This window comes from Poecilia latipinna, unplaced genomic scaffold, assembly GCF_001443285.1.
Source record: "Poecilia latipinna isolate Pla-1442-1.1 unplaced genomic scaffold, P_latipinna-1.0 Scaffold872, whole genome shotgun sequence".
Lineage (NCBI taxonomy): Eukaryota > Metazoa > Chordata > Actinopteri > Cyprinodontiformes > Poeciliidae > Poecilia > Poecilia latipinna.
The window spans coordinates 30,650-49,730 of record NW_015113488.1 but is presented as its reverse complement, the minus strand read 5'-3'; the positions used below and the strand labels follow the sequence as shown (position 1 = coordinate 49,730).

The following is a 19,081-nucleotide window of genomic DNA, read 5'->3' as shown; positions in this document are numbered from 1 at the left end:
TATGCATGGACATCTTATACATTTTTTTTTCCTTTAAATTACCCTACCCGGTTGAAAATTTCTTTTAATTTGAGTATGCTATTTCTAATAACTATAGATAATTATTTTCTTATGTTTTAAATTTGACCAGTATCTTCTATTCTATTTTCCACTGCCTGAAAAAAAAAAATCAAGCTAAGCCTGAAATGTCCAACCTATATACTGTTCAACAACAAAGTAGATTTTGCACCCCCGAAATGAACATGATTTGGTTTAAAATGCATCGACCCCCGTACAAAAGCAAAAAAACTTTGTGAAGATGCAAGTTGATGCTGGAGATAGAGAGTGATTATACACAGTGAAATGAGTCTCTGGGAGAGGAAGAAGCCGTTACTTCTCAGAGACAAAATTTCATAAAACTAAAAATGAAGCATTTGATTAAAGTGATTATTGTTACTTTTAAAGAAAAATAGCAGAATCTTACAAGCCTGAGCACAACATCCTGTCACTGGATGATCTGTCCCAGAAGAACAATCTGTACAGTTCGTTTGCACAGGCACTAAAGTAAATACTTCTGGAAGGATATTTTTATGCCTTTTTTCTTTATTTCAGTGTAATAATAAAATGGTATCCTGTTCAAAAAGAATAACACAGATATAGAAACGGTTCAGTTGCGTTCCGTTAGACTTCATTGAATGCTTTATCTTGAAAATAATCAAACAGATTTAAATTAGTTTCTCGTGAACAGATGGGATAAACCGTTGTACAGTCAGATAACAACTTTAGATACTGTAATAAAAGATGGGACCACTATAAGAAAACGGTCTTCTCTTGTCCGTAATGGGTCCACTAGAGGGCGCTTTGACAACGTAAATATGCTAGTCCAATACACAATTTTCTACTGACAACTATTAATCATTAAGGGAATTATAACATAAGTTTTTTTTTCCAATAGGAAGCAGTATTTTAATTAATATAAATAAATATGCAATGCTCTACATAGAACATGTAAAGCGTAAAGCAAATCCTTTAAATCCTTCAACAATCAGAAAGTATTTCTTTTAGCGTACAGGTAAATGAGCTAACTGTGCTGACGGTGATGTGACACCAGCATCAGGTTTTGGGGGTGTTTTTGCTGGGGGAGGCAGCGATGCCAGCCAAGCAAGATATTCCAAAGTCAAACAGTGTAAAAGTAATTTGACCAAATATTAAGGAATTGTAGCTAAGCATTTGTCAATCAAGCAAGTAGTCTTCTTAGTTGAGATGCCTGTTGATGCATATTTAACACATAACAGTGTTGTGTAGCAAACAGAGTGTGACCAATATTTCATTGTAAATTTACAGTATTACGCTTTCTTTGAAATACTGTGATGATGAACACAAAAACCTAGACTGTAGATCAATTTCAAAGTTTTGTTTTGCAGTAACAGAATCAACAAAATAATCTGCTTACCTAAAAAAAGAAAAATGGGTTTAATTGCCGTTTTGACCAATTTTGCTTAATGTTTTTAGTTTGGATTATATGTAAATTTCTATGTTTTGTACATCATCTTTTAAATTTGTAGGTCTTTAATGTCTAAGTTCTTAATTTAAACTTGACTGATTGCAGAAAATCATTTAATTTGTCCTACAAATGGAACAAAAGTTAGGTGATTGGAGATTCAAATAACGTGTAAATCATTATTAAGGCATTTAACAAATAGAAATCATTTTATAAATATTAGTTGACCTAAAAGGAAAAGTTGTCTGATTTAATGTCAGACAGTAGGCTTTGTGTCATTATATACAGTAAATATAAAGATCTGGTTTCATCTAAATCACAGACCTTTCATTTTTAAAATCTCCTCACTCTTCTCATCAGGGAGAAAACCAGCATTATCCATTTCCTCATCCACTTCTTACTTTACGCAGAGCACTTGAGTTTTCACGACAATCTACGATGAAGAACTCGGCACTCGTCAGCTTTCCCTTTTAATTTCCTGTCAGGCATCTCGCTCTAGATGAAAATATGAGTGGAGCGTTGATCTGGACCTCATCCCGACTAATGTGATGGTAGATGAATGAGTGGAGCACGGTAATCACAAAGTGGTAGACTGCACTGCACGCGCTGAAAGATGTAAATGCACCATTGTCCATTGTCTTAATGGTGCAGTTGATAGTCTGCACGGTTTGAGAGCTAAATAAAGAGAGGCATTTAACTGCTGAGTTGATGAAGCACTACCAAAGAGGCCACAGTGTGCTCATTATGGGGCTTCTCAAAGTGGACATTTGTGCCAACTCTTCCTCCCTTGCCTCCTCTTATTTGTCGGCGTCCCACAGGCGCTCGTTCTGTGGCAGCCTGCGGCGGAGGATCTGCAGCTGCCCAAATGTGTCTGAAGGTGTGAGAATCGGGATCGATGCAACATGTGGATGCAAAGCTCAGCAGTCGCACTTCGAACCCCTCGGTGCTGCGGTGAGATTCCACTGTAGCAGTAAACAGCTCTGCAGGGAAGGGTTACCACTCGGCCACATTTGTCAATTTTGGGTTGTTAGATTCCTACAAGCGCGTCCATAATGTTTCTTGATGGTTGTTCTCTGCTGGGACAGATTCACAGTCAAAAACCTGTGGCCTCCTGTTTACACATGTTGAGTATTTAATTAAGCAGCTATATAGCGAGAGCCTCCTACAGTTTTGTGTAACCCCGATGGCACTGATACACATCCACCAGCTGAGTGTCAGAAGAGTGAACATTTCATTTAACTGCTGTAGTATCAGCTCTCACCAATAGTTTTGAGAAAAAAAAGACTTAATTTTGTCAAAAATTTAAATTACTTTCATTGTTTGCCAGCTAATAATTATTGTTTTTAATACTTTGTGACTCAATTAGCAGTATCTATGTAGATTTAAAATAAATCTACGTAATTGAAACATTTTATTATATTTTAGTATTAGTAAAGCATGAAGTTAATCAGAGTTTCAATTACCTTCTAAATTATCTTATGACTTTGTTTCCCTGAATGTTTTATTGACTCTAGTGGCGTTTAATTGAGAATGGTCAGTCAGTGAAGTGGGATGTGAAAGAAAGAGAATATAAGGGGTCAAAGGTCATCGGGCCGGGACTTGAACCAGTGACAGTGGCATAGAGAACTAAGCCCTCGGTCATGCACGTTACCCCTGCACCACCACAGTGCCCCGTTTCCCTAACATTTGAGGTCACTAAGTGTCTATAGGAACCGTTAGACGTTATCCAGAGGGAAACCATTTTTAGGAAATCGTTTCTGTCCTACCATCACAAACAGAGACATGTAGAGTTTGCTGAATTATCTGGCTTCAACTGGAAATGAGACTAACATCAAGCTTTTCAGAAAGAAAAATCCACAGTTATATACAGTGGAGGATGAATCATACTGTGGGCCTGCTTCTCTTTCAAAGGCCCCGGGGAACTTATTCCATTCCCCGCTAGACCTAAATCCTACTAAAAAAAAACAAAAACCTGTGGGCTGAGCTAAAGAGAAGAAAGCCTCAGACCTGACTGAGGGCTGTGGACAATCTAGAGAGACTGTTCAAAGAATAATGGTCAAAAATACCATTTTCTATAAACTCCTAGTACGTGAACCATTATAAATGAAGGTTATATGATGTCCTATTGTCTAGAGTCACAAAAAGTATTTATGGAAGGGGTCCAAATAAATGTGCCCAGCGCAGTAACTTTTGCTGAAACGCCTCTAAGACAGAAAAGAGAAAAATCTCAGAATAAGTTACGTGTATGATATTTGAACCAGGACTGAAACACAAACTGGCTGAACTGGCAGCTAAAAACTGCCAAAGGCTGAATTGTGGGTTTTGTGTCAGCATGATGAGCAGAGCTGATAAATGACGTTTAACATACAACTTTCACAGGCCCCATCTGAACAATGCTTCGTATTTAGAGAACGGAGTCTGGAAGCGATTATGGTTCATATCGAAAATATAATCTTTTCTGAGGACATGCACGTGTGTCTACAGTTAAACAATGGCACATTGGGTACATGGTCACACTGAAGGCTTTGTGGCAGTCAGATAGTACTACTGGATGTACTGGACCATGACTGATGGTTCGACACGGAATAGATGAAATGATAAATGACTTGCCAAGACAAGCTGGGTACTTTTGTTCGTAGTGCAACTAATTTCACCCTGGTGTTGCCTCCTTTTACCAGTTCAAGAAGATTATGGCCAGGGCCTTTCTAAAGGGTTCAGTGACCCAACAGCAGGTGGAAGCCCATTAACATAGTTTGGGGACCACCTGCAGTCCAAATGCTTGCCTCTCCTGTGCGATTTACTTGAGGGGCTTCACGCTGTGCTAATGCAGCGTGCTGATAATCACAGAGATGGCTCATCAGGCACACCTGGACAGCCATCAGAGCCAGCCGGGGATCGTGTTCACATTCACGGCCATTAGTTTTATAGTCTCTGCACCCGGACAGCTCAAGTCTGCGCACGAGTATGCATGCGTGTGTGTGTACCCACCTAGTCAACACGTTTGGGACAGAAGGAAATATTCATCGTGGCGGTGTGTGATTAGTCACGGTGGTAGGACTCAACTTTTAGAGCGGAAATTCACTTTCCAGAAAGGGGGTTTCAAATATCCCTTCTCTTCCCTGGCTAATTATCGCCTCCCTGAAATCGCCACGGCAACCCCAACATCTATTTTCTAGTGGGTAAACCTAATCAGGCCAGCAGCAACGGGAATGACCGGGGGTTCAGCAGCAGATCGTAAGGTCAGTGGGGGCTCAGCGGACCAGGTGATTTGCAGGGCTGTTCGAGGGCTCCTCGGGAAGCGCAGTCTGGTGAATGTCTCCTATAAGTTCAAGGAGGTCAAATAAACAAGTCGGTGAAGTTTAAATATGTGAAACTTTACATTATTGCATCTACAGTGTCCCACTACCACGAAAACATGCGAGTCAAACCATGATTTGACCAAGCTAACAGGAGATAACAAAAATCAATCACTCACACAGGTTTACAGCTGCAGTGCACATGTAAAGTAAAGGTTTCTGGGAAATAACAAGCCCAGTATGAATCATTCAAAACCTTTTTCAACATATTTCCTGTACAAGTTAAATGAGAGTCGTGGGTGGGGGGTGAGTGGGAGCTGCAATGAACCAGTTGCATGAGCGTGAACAACCTTAAACTAATACTTTGCTGACCCAATGTTTAATTCAGTTTCAGGACTCAGCCTTTTAGAAAATCTTAACATGAAAATATTTGCCCACTCTACATTCCCCACACTCACTCTGTTGGCCTGCGTTGACTTCTCATAGTGCTCTTCAAGTACTACAAGGGTTTGCTGAGTAATGTAGATACGTCATTCCAAAATGACATTTTCTTTCATTTTCTTCTAATAAAACATATTTTCTCAAGTTATTAATTAGTGTCTCCTCTGTGCCGCTGTGTTTGTTTAATTACAACTGGATTCCAAAAAGTTGGGACACTAAACAAATTGTGAATAAAAACTGAATGCAATGATGTGGAGATGGCAAATGTCAATATTGTATCCGTAATAGAACATAGATGGCAGATCAAAAGTTTAATCTGAGCAAATTAACATTTTAAAGGAAAAATATGTTGATTCAAAATTTCACAGTGTCTACAAATCGTGATCTCCGGGCCCTTAAACGTCACTGTACCTCAAACAGGAATGCCACTGTAAAGGAAATAACAGCATGTGCTCAGGAATACTTCCAGAAAGCATCGTCAGTGAACACAATCAACCGTGCCATCCGCCGCTGCCAGCTGAAACTCTACAGTGCAAAGAGGAAGCCATTTCTAAGCAGCTCCACAAGCTCAGCCGTTTGCACTGGGCCAGGAGTCATTTAAAATGGAGGGAAGCAAAATGGAGGGCTGTTCTGTGGTCAGATGAGTCACGATTTGAAGTTCTTTATGGAAGACTGGGATGCCATGTCATCCGGACCAGAGAGGACAAGGATAACCCAAGTTGTTATCAACGCTCCGTTCAGAAGCCTGCATCACTGATGGTATGGGGTTGCATGAGTGCTGGTGGCCTGGACAGCTTGCATGTCTGGAAAGGCACGATTAATGCAGAGAACTATGTTCGGGTTCTAGAACAACATATGCTCCCATCTAGACGTCATCTCTTTCAGGGAAGACCCTGCATTTTTCAACAAGATAATGCCAGACCACATTCTGCAGCAATCACAACATCATGGCTACGTAGGAGAAGGATCCGGGTACTGAAATGTCCAGCCTGCAGTCCAGATCTTTCACCTATAGAGAACATTTGGTGCATCATAAAGAGGAAGGTGCGACAAAGAAGGCCCAAGACGATTGAACAGTTAGAGGCCTGTATTAGACATGAATGGAGAGCATTCCTATTTCTAAACTTGAGAAACTGGTCTCCTCTGTACCCAGACGTCTGAGTGTTGTAAGAAGAAGGGGGGATGCCACACAGTGGTAAAAATGGCCGTGTCCCAACTTTTTTGGGATTTGTTGACGTCATAAAATTTTGAGTCAACATATTTTTCCCTTGAAATGATACATTCTCTCAGTTTAAACTTTTGATCTGTGATTTGTGTTCTATTGTGAATAAAATATTAGATGTTGGCACCTCCACATCATTGCATTCAGTTTTTATTCACAATTTGTTTAGTGTCCAAACTTTTTTGGAATCCGGTTTGCATGTTGAATTGTTTTACCTCCTCTGGTGGCTAATGCCATTGTTGCAGGACATCATTTTGATACTTTGTGTGGCAAACTAAGACTTTAGTTAAAAGATGCACATATGAAAAAACTCCAACTAAAAGAGCTGCACTTCGCTTCAGGTTGTTAGATTCTCTGGAAGTGATGGCAGGTATGAACTCATGGTGGAGGTGAAACTGCTTTAAAAGCATTTATCTTCATCTTATTTTCATATGTCGAAAACCTGCCTGAATAACAGAGTGAGTACAGCATTTAGATCCATTGTACAAATAAAACCAATATCCATAAACGGTGAAAGGCAAAAAAAAAAAAAATTAAATCACCTGTATGCCTTCTGTAATAGTCTTGTGCTGCATTTAAATGCCCACTTGATCAGCTCTGCAAACCCAACAGCATCACTTATCCCACACATGGCTGAACAAGCTAATGTCACACTGGTTGAAATGTAAATACATCATAAACGACTGAGTTTAGTGACTTTCACAGACACGGATAGTAGCAACTATTAGAGTAATCTCCATCTGAATCCTGTATCACTTCATCTCATTTTCACCTTTTCTGTTCAACAGTCACAGGTCCCCAACCCTCCCCCACTCGTTTCTTTCCTATTTCTCCCCCCTCTTGTGAATTATTTGATACTCTTCAGCTGGAGATGGGTGTGTCGGGAAGCGAAGGAGTGCACAAAGACTGATGAATGAGAGGTGTCTTTGGCTTTCGGGACTGGAGAGTAGCTTTAATATGTCATCCGAGAGAAGGCCGGGGAGGTTCTGCTGGAGCAGGGTCGGAAGAAATGCGACGGATGGTGTGTGGCAGGGAGAGACCATTGGGCACGGGGAAGAGTGATGACCATGGAGGACATGAATCTCCTGCCTTGGGGTAACAAAAGCTTTTCCTTTCTGCGCCCCTGTGACTACACGACGTTCACATTACAGATTCATGCAGCACTAATGGCTGCCTACATCTTCTCTGAGTATGTCTGCCTCAAAACAATATTTTCATGCTTTATGTGTGCATATATTTAAAAAAAAAAAATTAGCATGGATGTAGCCATGATGAATACTGTTATTCTGCTTGAGCGAGAATAGCAGCTGCACAGTGACAAATCACAAAGAATCATTGATGAGAGAAGATGGAGAAAAACGTCCAACAAAAACTGTAGACTAACAATGGAAAATCTTAACCCGAAGGACAGCTAACGTGGCAAATAGATATTTTTTTTTCATCTTTACCAACTATAAAATCAAATGTGTTACAACTTGGTGCACTCTATTATTTTTCACTTCCTCTTCTTTATATATTCATATTATAAACGTCTCCTTGAGAGAAATGTGGAGTCAAAATCAAGTTTCTTGTTTGTGTGCACATACATGACATGATGGCTTGTTGCGCCAAATTCTTTGCTGCCATCTGAAAAGAGCAGGCACTTTTAATAAAGAGCTATAATTAAAAGTACAGCGGTATTTTTGCAACGAGTCTCACTCCAAGACAAGATGTAATATATTTGATTCACGCTAATGTTAACATGTTATTGTGCACAGTCAGATTAATTGCTCACTCCCACATAATGTCTCCATACACCCAGTCAGTCTTCATTTTATCTGTTTCTCTTAGAAACCTACATTGTTACTCCCACACAGAAAAGGTTTCTCACACACATGGTTAACCGCGTGAACTCCGTCTCATATTAATGTTGAATTAAAGCCATTTAACGATTAGTCGCAAAGCCACATAAGCACACAAACTCCACAACCAAATGGGCAGCAGATTTAACCTCAGTGTATGTGCTGCCCGTTTCTTCTGTGGTGACGCCGCTAACCTCTGTGGCCAACCACTGTTTCCTGACGCTGGTCCTGTTTTCAGATGTTGGATACAAAAAAAAAAAAAAAAGAAAAACTCTCACCCTATGAATCCATTTGACATCATTTCCACGTCTGTCTCCCTCAGTATATACCACAGAAGAGCGCTCTAGGCTAGCTACAGCTATCATCTATCCGTTATCTTTCGAATAACCCTCAAACCAACACTGCCATGCAAGCGGCAATTAAAAGTCTCACCCCAAGTCCCCTACAGCTCCAGAGTTCAGAGAATCTCAGTGATAACAAATGTCTCTTTTCTTTTGAGATAAGTCTATGCGGAGACTGAGTCAGAGTTTGCTCCTCTCCGATTGAATTTTCAGCAGATTACTGTGGCAGATTTGGTGTCATAATAAAAGAGTCTCTAAGTTACAGCATGTGGCCACTGGGCATCAGAACTTCAAGCTGGATAGCTTAATTAGAATAACTTCATTACATAAAACAGAAGGCCCATTAATAAGATATATCAATGTGCATGAGTCTACACAAATATGAAGTTCATTGAGCTTCTTGAGCAATAAAATTCTGATAACCTTAGGCAGTTTTTGTTGCGATGTTTTACTTTCAAACAAATGTAAAAATCTGAGGCTGGGCAATTTCTCAATAAAAGTAAAAATAAAATACATGTTAGAATGAACACAGAAAAACCTTTTGGAAAATTTGCAACCATGTACTAAGAATAAGGACATCTGTTATCCACAGATCTCTTCAGATGGTCCCACAAGGTAAAATATTTAATAAAACTAATATTTCAAAGATTTTTTCCCCCCATGTTATCAAGGACAGTTTATCAATGGAGTGTCAAATTGGGCTTGGATCTGGTAAAGGGCTCATTGGAACTTTAAACAGTACAATGATCCCAATCATTGCTCAGATCCCATCAAGGTTACAGAAGATGGTCAAGAATACGGTGTGTCCATCAAATATCACCAGAATATCCCTCATAAATGCTGCCAGAGGCTAAAGTCTGGCTGTAAATCACATTTGCAGCATTTTGTAACTTTAGAAGGTTGCTACTAAAGTCCTAAGCACGTTTGTCATAAAGTGGTTGAATAATTTTGAGACCGCAACGGTTCCTAAAAGTTGCATTTTGTGTTTGATTCAGATAAATCCACTGAAGCCGTTTCTTGTTTGGTTTGTTGAAGGCAAGCAGCTGCTAATTTGTATATTTTGCCAATAAGCCTAATTTGCAGTGGGAGTTAAATCATTTTATCTGCAGCGGTAATTCTGGATTTTGTCTAGATCTCTGTTAAACTTCAATTATCTTCAGATGAAACTCTTTTTCTGAGACTTTGGATGGATTCTTGTGATGCTTAAAAATAAATCTCTAATCATCTTAAGCTTTCTAATACACTTCAAGGTTTAGGGCTACAAAGTGGTAGACATGGCAGACAATGATCTACAGCATTATTCAGATTAGATGTTCCTTCTGGGGTTTCCGATGCTTGACAAATGCACAATCAAGCAAACAAAAAGTTCACTTTGATAAGTAGCACTGGGCTTACACCAATCTTTTGGGGTTTTTTTTACAGAGGAACCCCTGTGGGTAAAGTTACAAAGTAACTTTAAAATTATTAGATAAATAATAAAGGTTAGAAACCGATGTGTTTTCACCTCATTACATGTCTCTCCTGACATGAAATAATCCTTTAAGAAACGAAATGCATTACATACGTTGAGATTAACTCACAGGAAAATAATGAGAGCTCTTTGCAAAGTAGCTGTATAAGGTTCTGCTTGCGGCTGCAATGAGCCAATGAGCTCACCTGCACACTTGGTTCTGCTGACGAGCGGAGGTCCAGGGGGGCCGGTTCCACCCTCGCCAGGTCGAGTTAGCAGCACGCTGATGTGGTACTCGGTGTCCGGATCCAGGTGCCACAGTTTATAGGTGACCATGTTTACTCCATGCACCTCTGACCACGGGGACTGACTAGCGCGGTACTCAATCTCCTTCCTGATAATGGGGCCATCTCCCAGGATAGAGTTAGTGTTGAGCTGGATGATGAGGTAAGTGGAGCCGGCGCGCAGCAGCTGAGGCGGCGCGATGGGGGATGGAGGTACTGTCAGAGGAAAGCAGTGTGTTTTTATTTCCAACTTTAGGCCTCGTTGTTTTGGGTGAAAAACACTTAAACTAGGAGAACTGCTGCAAAATTTAACAATCTTAAAAAAAACTAAACAAAAAAAAAAAAATCACGTCAGAATAACAACGTTTCCGATCGGTATTATGCAACCACATTTTTCAGCATCTTACAGCTTTATGTCTCGGATGGAGCTGTAAGGCCTACAGGATGTGAGCAGGCCAAATTCTGGTTACATAGTTAATTAGTCATTCATATTGGCAAGGCATTCACGGGCTTGAATGAACTTCAGAAAAAGTAGTGACAGTGAAAGAGCAGCTGTACATTAAATGGAAAGCGTGCGACAAGCCTTTAACTGTGATTAAGCGCCGTTTATGTTTTTCTCTATCTGTCCACAGAGCTGCTCACAGTGATGAAACAGGAGACTCTGCATCACTGTCACTCAGGATTTCCAAAGCAGGAATTTATACCACAGCCCACCGGTCAAATGTCACTTACAGGCAGATCAATTACACCGCGTGAGTGAGGAATGGGAATAGAAAAGAAATGTCGACAAGGCATGAGAAGAGATCAGAGTGAGATTTGTTGCTGTGACTAATCATTCATTCCTGCAGAGCCGCCTCAGTCTTTTACGGCCCGCCTCAGTGTGTGTTTTACACATTACCAGAAGCTCACCTCCTGGTTCCCTTTAGCCTGCAGCTGTTTGTTTTGACATCGACTGCTTCTGAACTAAAAGGGCATCTTTAGGCCACAAGCAGTGGCCGGTGTGATTAAAGTTTAAACAGCTCACTCGTGCTTTCGACAAGTTTTCCAAGTTTGCAAATAGGAATTTCTTCTCGTCTCGCACCCTTGAATTTCGTGTGGAGCATATTTGAGAGGTATTTTCTGTTTGTTTTATAGCTTCTCGCAATCAACTCACCGCCGTTGTTTAATTAAGATCGTATCTACCTTCAGAGTTATGAATCCGGGTGTGGAAATGCGGCATATCTCCAGCTGTAGTCTAAATTAAATGCAAAGGTACTGCAGGGTTACAATAAATTCAGAGAGAAAGGGAGAACGATGAATTTGTTTATTTTTAATTATGTGAAAAGTTGCTGTCTGCTGTGGGGCAATAAGTGAGTTTCTGTACGATCCCTGCACATTTTCAGCACTGCTAAAATGACGAGGCCTAGCTCATTAAAGGCTCTTAGCATTGCAGAGGAGGAGGAGAGAATTTATACTGTCTTTCACATAACTTTTTGAGGCATTTTTTTCGTCTGAAAAGTTAAGAATCGTAGCAGCCATAAAAAGCACATCGGGATTCTTCTCAAGAATATAAGGAGAAGGAATGGATTCCAAGCCTGTCATTTTTTTTTTTTTTCTTTCTGTGGATTTTCTCCTGATTCAGAGGCAGCTGATGGTTGGAAGATTAATAACAGTTTAGTGAAAATAGATTCTTTATATAGAGTCCATGTTATGAAAAGACTAAAATGGATTGATGTATTCGCATCAGTTAGAGGGATTTAAACTGTGTGGCAGCAGAACGGATCGACAGGCTTGTCGGTAGTGATGAGAGTCTGAGCTGAGCGGGATGCGCTCGGCTTCAACTAAATAGCCAAACTTGCAAGATTTTTTTTTTTTTCATTATGCTGTACTTGAGAGCTTCTTATGAGATGTCTGAGATACATGGAGAGCAAAAAACAAAAAAACAAAACAAAACAGGATTCTCTACCTGTTGTGTAGTTAAATACTGCTGGTCAGCTGGCTGAAAGAACGTTCCAATGCTTTCGACTGGACATATTTCAGTTCACACATAACAGTGCCTCTAAACAGTGTGTGTTTGTTCTCCTGAACAAGTCAGGAGACGCCTATGGGTTATAAAATCCTACTCAAGCTTTGAGATTTCACTTTGCTCAGTTCTGCCTATTTTGAGCTCCTTTCAGCAGGCGGTACCCACCGATTGTGACTTAATATTCAAAAGGTTTTTAGAAATGCTGACCTAAAAACATTATTGCCAGAAAACAGCTGCGTGGGTTTTCCATAATAATATAAAATCAAATTTTCTTATTATAATAACAAAAATAATGGAAATCGTGTTATCATATGTGGGTTTATTTAATTTTAAGGAGAACCGTGTTACCTTAACAACAGCCTACATAATGTCTTTTAAAATATATATTTTTAAAATTTAATTCTATTTTATTGCAAACCCAGGGACTTGTGCTCAAGGTTACAATAGCGTCAACGTCACAAAAGCAATTATTATTTTGTCAAAACAGAGATAAACAACGACAACATCAGAGCAAATGCTAACTTCTGTGCTTCTTCTCCTGCAAGCTTTCAGCTGAATTTAGAGCAACCAAGAGAAGAAGACAGGAATATGTGATGTCCTTGTTTCCCCTTCTCATCTTCACTTAGCTGAGGGCTGGAGTCTGTTATGCCATCAAACCACTGCCATGTCATTACTATGCTGTCAGAGTCGTGTCAGGCTGTTGGGCTGTGGTGAGTAATGAGAGTGAGGTCACCATCTGTGCTTCATGATATGACAGGGTCTGCAGGAGTCCAAGTCAAGTGAGCAGCGTTTTGTCAGAGAGCTGAAGCGCTCAAGATGGCAGCGTGTTGGACAACTTCAGCTCATGAAGCACCGATGCCAAGAATCGGCTTTTGCCTCCATCCTACCAATGGGATACAGTTCAAGATGAACTGTTTTGGAACCGTTTAATTAGCTTTATATTTAGACTTTATCTCACACTGTAGGCAAGAGATCAAGAGCAGAAGAAAAACATGTCACTTGAAAATTTCATACTGTTTGGAAGCAAAACAGTAAGAAAAGAAGACATTTTCCTTTTTTTTTTCAAATTTTTTTTTTTTTACCTTTCACAACAAGTTCAGCAAAGTTGGACACCCCGGAGCCCCTGGATGACTGAGTGACACAGCGGTACAGGTCTTGATCTGAGCGCTGAACACTATCTAGCTGGAAGGACACCACGAAGCGCCGATGACTCAAGTGCTTGACCGAGGCCGCGGTTAAAATGTCGCCATTGTGTCTCTGGAAAACAGCAGAGGACAGGGTCAGAGAAAACAGGATGGGTCATCATGTGTGCTTCTCACTGACAAACACAGCTATATGTCAGGTCACTCAGAAAGCAACCTACACCCATGCATCCACCATGTGCAAACACACTGTACAGCTCTTTGAAGCACACCAACAATTTAATAGCGCCTGGAAAAAAATTACACATAACAGGAGTGGCATATTTTTGAACATTCAAAAAGCATAACTTTTGGTATTACTATAATTCTTTAAATCATATAATAGTACATGATTTTCAGTTCCTGTGTTTACTGGTCTGTGTTATAGAAGATCAAATATATCAGATATATTGCTCCTTATTTTACACTCATCATGAGTGGAAGGTGACATTCAGTCATAATATTTGGCAGACTGATCCTTTATGTCTTGGTGCTGTCTGTTTGACTCATTTGATGACAGGATGAAGGCATTTTTAAAATGATCAGTCTCTGATAATGTTACAGACTGAGTAAGTTCAGTCACTCAGCCATCGACTGAACTCAACTTGAAATTCTTGTTATTGTTGAACTGGAATTTTAAATCTGTTGCAAAAGAAAGACTGTATTTACTGCTGCAGTTTTCTCTCTGTCCTGCAGTCTATTCTAATTATTGTGCCGATTAGTCCAATACCAGACTAGGCAATCCCTTGCTCTGCAATGACTGTCTATGTTTCACGTCAACAAGTCGCAATCACGTACAAAAACATGATGTTTTCAAGAAAATGAAATGTGTGAAATGAAGTGTGTGTGTTATTTTTGTCACGATATAACCAAAACCTTAGGCTGTCTGCCGTGACTTGGTAGGTTTGCACCGCAGTATTAAAAAAAAAAAGTATATCCTCTGTAGTCACTGCAGATGGTCCCTTTATCCAGCTAACCTCTGTTGAAGCATCATTTTAAGACTATCATTTGTCCTGTTGGGACAAAAAAAAAGAGTCTGTCACTGTAAAGGAAAGCTGCAGCGTCCATTGATCAGAGCTAAGTGGAACATGATCACAGTACTAACAAAGGCCAATGTGATAGCAATAGAACTACTGTGTGATTATATTCAACTGTAAACCTACTGAGCATTCAAGCATTTGCATAGCAATGAGTTTAATGAAATATTGGCATTCTAAAATGACTCGGATCAATAACCCAGACAACAAAACGAGAAAATCCATAGTATCATTTAGTGTAGTTTTTTTTTTTTTTTCTCCCTGCAATCACTTATTTCCTTGCCTTTTCATCTTGTAATGATCAGCATTTGCTTGAACACATCGTCTGACCTACCACATCCTGCATTTATTGCCCAGTGAGCTCCTGGGACTCAAACGCAACAGTGCACACACGCTATTGCTATTCGGGTCAGTTCTTATTAGCACTGTGTGATTAAAATGAAGAATTGTTCAATTATGTTGAACTTAGTTAGAAATGAAGGACCATCTAACTGATTTATTTTTGCATTGTGACAATCAGGCATGCTTTAATAATTACAAATTAAATCTTTTTGAACTGATACTGATTACGGAGGTAATGACAACATTAGTGATATTCCCAAATTGACCCCATCTACAAATGTTGCCGATATAATTTAGTGAAAACACTCGACTCCTGTTTAGCAGCTAGAACAGGTAAGCAGTTGAGCTTCAATGCATTAATGCTTGATCAGTTTAGTAAACACGACAGCAGACGAGTAGCTGCTGCATGTTTTACTGCAAAACAAAAGGTAAAAATGTGAATATGGAGTTAAAGTTCAGAAACCAAAAACCCACCAGCACCCTCACACACTTAAACGCCCGTAGCTGGACATCCAAACAAAAGCTGTGCGATTCACCTTGCTGCTGCACTGCGAGCGCATTTCTCACATTGTTCCACACCATTAAAACGAGTTACATTTGTCAACCCCATGAAGTCTCACAAACACACACAGGATCTGACATTTTTTTTTCTTTTTTCTCATGTTTTCAGGCAATCTTCTTTGTGTGAAGTGGTGTATATAAATCGTGATACTTTTTGATCTGTGTGCTTCAGCGCAATCCAAAGCAAGTGAGCATGTCGGGATCAGCAGGGAAACCTCTGGGTACGGCTGCACGTTCACAGCTTCTGCTCAAACCCTGAATTGACAGCCTGCAAAAAGCCACAAACCACTTGAACCACACACCAAAGCTTCACAAACAAACACATAAACACTAAAACTACCGATTAGGGTTAAGCATGCAACCATTCCAGAATCCACAAAAAAATGGGGGGGAAAAAAAGGGCTTAATCACATAGTCTTAAATCATCTCTAAATGTTTTATAGTATCTTGGTCAAGTATTCCTTCTCATTGAACAGTTCTACATTTTTATTACATCCCAGTCGCAAACTTCAGTGTATTTAATTGAGATTGTAGATGCCAGACCAGCACTAAATACTGTGTAATTCCTGTGAAATTTACTTTTACGTCTGTGGTTGTAACGTGACAACTTGTGAAACGGTTCTGTGGGTATAACTTTTCTAAGGCACTCCGTTCCTCCCGTTTGCCAACTGGAATTTGGATTAAAGAGGAGAGGCAGGAAAAATCTGAATAAACCAAACAAGCATGAGATCACTTCATGTTATCAAAACAATCTGGCTGTGGCTAATTGGCAAGGAAATGACAAAACGATCTGCTAATCTGGCAGGCGTGAGCAGCCAAGACTGATCTGCAGCTGTTACAGCATACACAACCAACACAGCAACATAAAAACACCGCTTTAGGATTATATAAGAAATGGATCGAGAGACGGGAAGATTGTTAAGAGGACAGCTACAGCTAGAGGAGAAGCTATGGGGGGGAGCTCTGTCGTAACCATCAGTACTTATTACAGCTGGCATCAGTACATTTTTTGCCAACTAATTACCCAAAGCATTTGTCTTCACACAAAGGAAAAAAGGCGACTGCCGAAAGTGGTGTGAGGGAGAACACCTCAGTTACCAAAATCAAACATGAGCTACTTTTAGCTGCCTTGATCAGCCATGATGAACATTAGCAGTTGTGGGTGGGAAGATGTTGGCAGCAGCAAATTAATATGTTGTTTGATGTTAACTGTACTACAACAAGATATTACAATTATGAAATCTCTTGACATGTTATTCCTTAGAAGCACAGAAACAATAACAAAAGAAATGTGTGAAGCTCCTCCACCTCCTCTGAAAGAGTCAAAGAAGAAGAAGAAGAAGAAACATTAGAAAGAGTTTTGTCTCAATGAATGCATTGAGGGAAAAATGACAACGGAATAAATCCTTTCCCGACGGGTTATGTGAGGTAACATTTTCTACTTACTGCAGTGGTTCTGAGTAAAACTTTAAACCTAACTTATTGATTTGCTTCACTAAAGGGATCTGTGTGGGAACATTTATGCCCAAGAGCCTTAGATTTTCTTTGAAGAGACTGTTCAAATCTCAGTTTGGAAAGTTGCTAAAAGAACAACAAAGAAGAGAAAAATCAAGAAAAGAGATGTGGAATAAAAAGACGTAAACAGAATGACTTTAAAAATATATTGGAGCCAGTTTTTATCCTTTTTCTTTTGACGGTTTTTTTAAAGAATAGCTCTTGACATGAACCCAAATGTCCTTTCATCGGACTGTGAGTTTATACTAGCAGTAATTGAAAATTGCTCACAAATGAAAACCTAAAAAGTGTGCCATCAGTTTGTTTTCAACAATTGTATAAATATGGCTATAATATGGCACAAGTACAATCTTAAACTGACAGGTTACACGAGGAGATGATTAAGTAGAGAAGCAGCTCCAGGTGTCAATAGCAGAGGAGGGAGAATCTGTTGACAACATCTATTAGGTCGGGTCAGGAAAGCTACTAGTCGTGACCTCTGCAAATCTCCCAGCAGAAGATTGGGAAGACAAAAGCAATGTTTGAAAGATATAAGAAGCCCTGTTTGCAGTTTTCCACAAGACATAGAAGACACAGCTAACATGTGAGAGAAATATTTTGGACATACATGCATTACCCATCATTCTGAACACAACATTCACGCAGTAANACATGACAGTGGCAGCAGTGTGCTGTGGTTATGCTTTTCTCCAGTGAGGAAAGAGAAGCTGGTCAGTGCTGAAACGAGTATTTGTATTTACTGGTTTGTATTACTAAACAGATCTTTGTTTGAACATCTACGCTGTTGTTTGGAGTGTTTAAATATTAAGTTGGAAACTTCTGGAATATGCAACAAAAAGCAGAGAAACAACAAAGATATTTGAAAAAGAAAACATATACAAAAGGACCTCTAAGGGAAACAAAAGCAATTGCTAAAACTGATCAGTAAATTAGCTTAACTTACTCCCCCCTTCATCTAGTGCCTCTGAAACGGTTATAGAGGTCTGAGCTGTGCCTCAGGAACCCAGAGATGCCTCCAATGATGCAACTGCAGCACAGTTAGAACTGCTGTAAAGTGTAGTTTCTCACTGCTATACATTGATATTTTCATCCATCAAATCTAGACACAATAAAGCCTTTGATTCACTGGGATTTCTCTGGGATTTCTCTGGGATTCAGTCCATTACTTCGGGCTTTGTTTCATTTTTTACAGCTTATGTTTAGAGCTTTTATTATGGCACATGTCGACACTTTTATTTCTAGGTTCTGTGGAGGGCGAGTCCTGAGATGGCGGCCGGAAAGGGCTGAAACAAACAGAAATCCACAAATTAAAGCCTAACTGTGAGGACGAACATCTTCAGTAGAAAAACTCCTACCGCGTGAGGTGTGTGTTATCAGAAGCTGTGAACAAGTCCAGACCATACTCTCAGCTCTTTCTTTTGGTTTATAACTTTAAAAAATGGTTTACTATAGTCCCAAAGCACATTTTCTGTTGTGTCCCTGAGGCATGTTTTCTGAACCTGTTGAAAGAATCTGATAGTGAAGCTTTGTTGGTGCAAATCAGGTTAAAAATAATGAATGGTGTCATTTTGACCTTTGTGAACACCAAACGTGGGACTCTATGATTTTTAGATCTAATTAAATGTAGGAGTAGCTTGAGTGAAAGAGTTCCAGTTTGCTATGTTTTCCATTTGTCTGATTCCTTACTCTGTAGATATGGTCAGATTTTAAGAATTACGTAGTTGTGTCAAGCAGAGGAGTTCAAGTATGTTGGTGTCTCGTTCATAAGTGGTTTTGTGATAAAGTGGTGGAAGGATGGACGGTTTAAGGCTCTCCAGTAAAACAGATGTTTGTTTTTAGCTGTGATATGAACAAAAGACTGTCATGTAGATTGTCACAATAATCCCATAATCTGTTTCCTGTTTTAATCTTTTCCTGTTTGTCAACTTGGATTTGGTCTTCATCTCCTAATTTTCCTCTGCCTGCTCTCTTCCCCAGCTGCCAGTGCTTGCCTCTGGTTAGTCCCTCTGGTTCTCATGACACTGTCTTCTCTACCTCAGTGTATTTAAGCTGTCTGGTCTGTAATACTCTCTGCTGATTCCTCCA

General features: G+C 39.8%; 1 protein-coding gene across 1 annotated transcript in view; it reads right to left on the bottom strand.

Moving 5' to 3' along the window:
• LOC106957082 (receptor-type tyrosine-protein phosphatase U) overlaps nt 1-19,081 on the bottom strand; it is a 125,548-nt gene that overhangs the window by 87,774 nt on the left and 18,693 nt on the right. Inside the window, exons 4-5 of the mRNA XM_015048287.1 lie at nt 13,443-13,617; nt 10,278-10,571 (exon numbers count right to left, since the gene is read on the bottom strand). Of these exons, the coding sequence (XP_014903773.1) occupies nt 10,278-10,571; nt 13,443-13,617 (469 nt within the window). The remainder of the gene's footprint in view (nt 1-10,277; nt 10,572-13,442; nt 13,618-19,081) is intronic.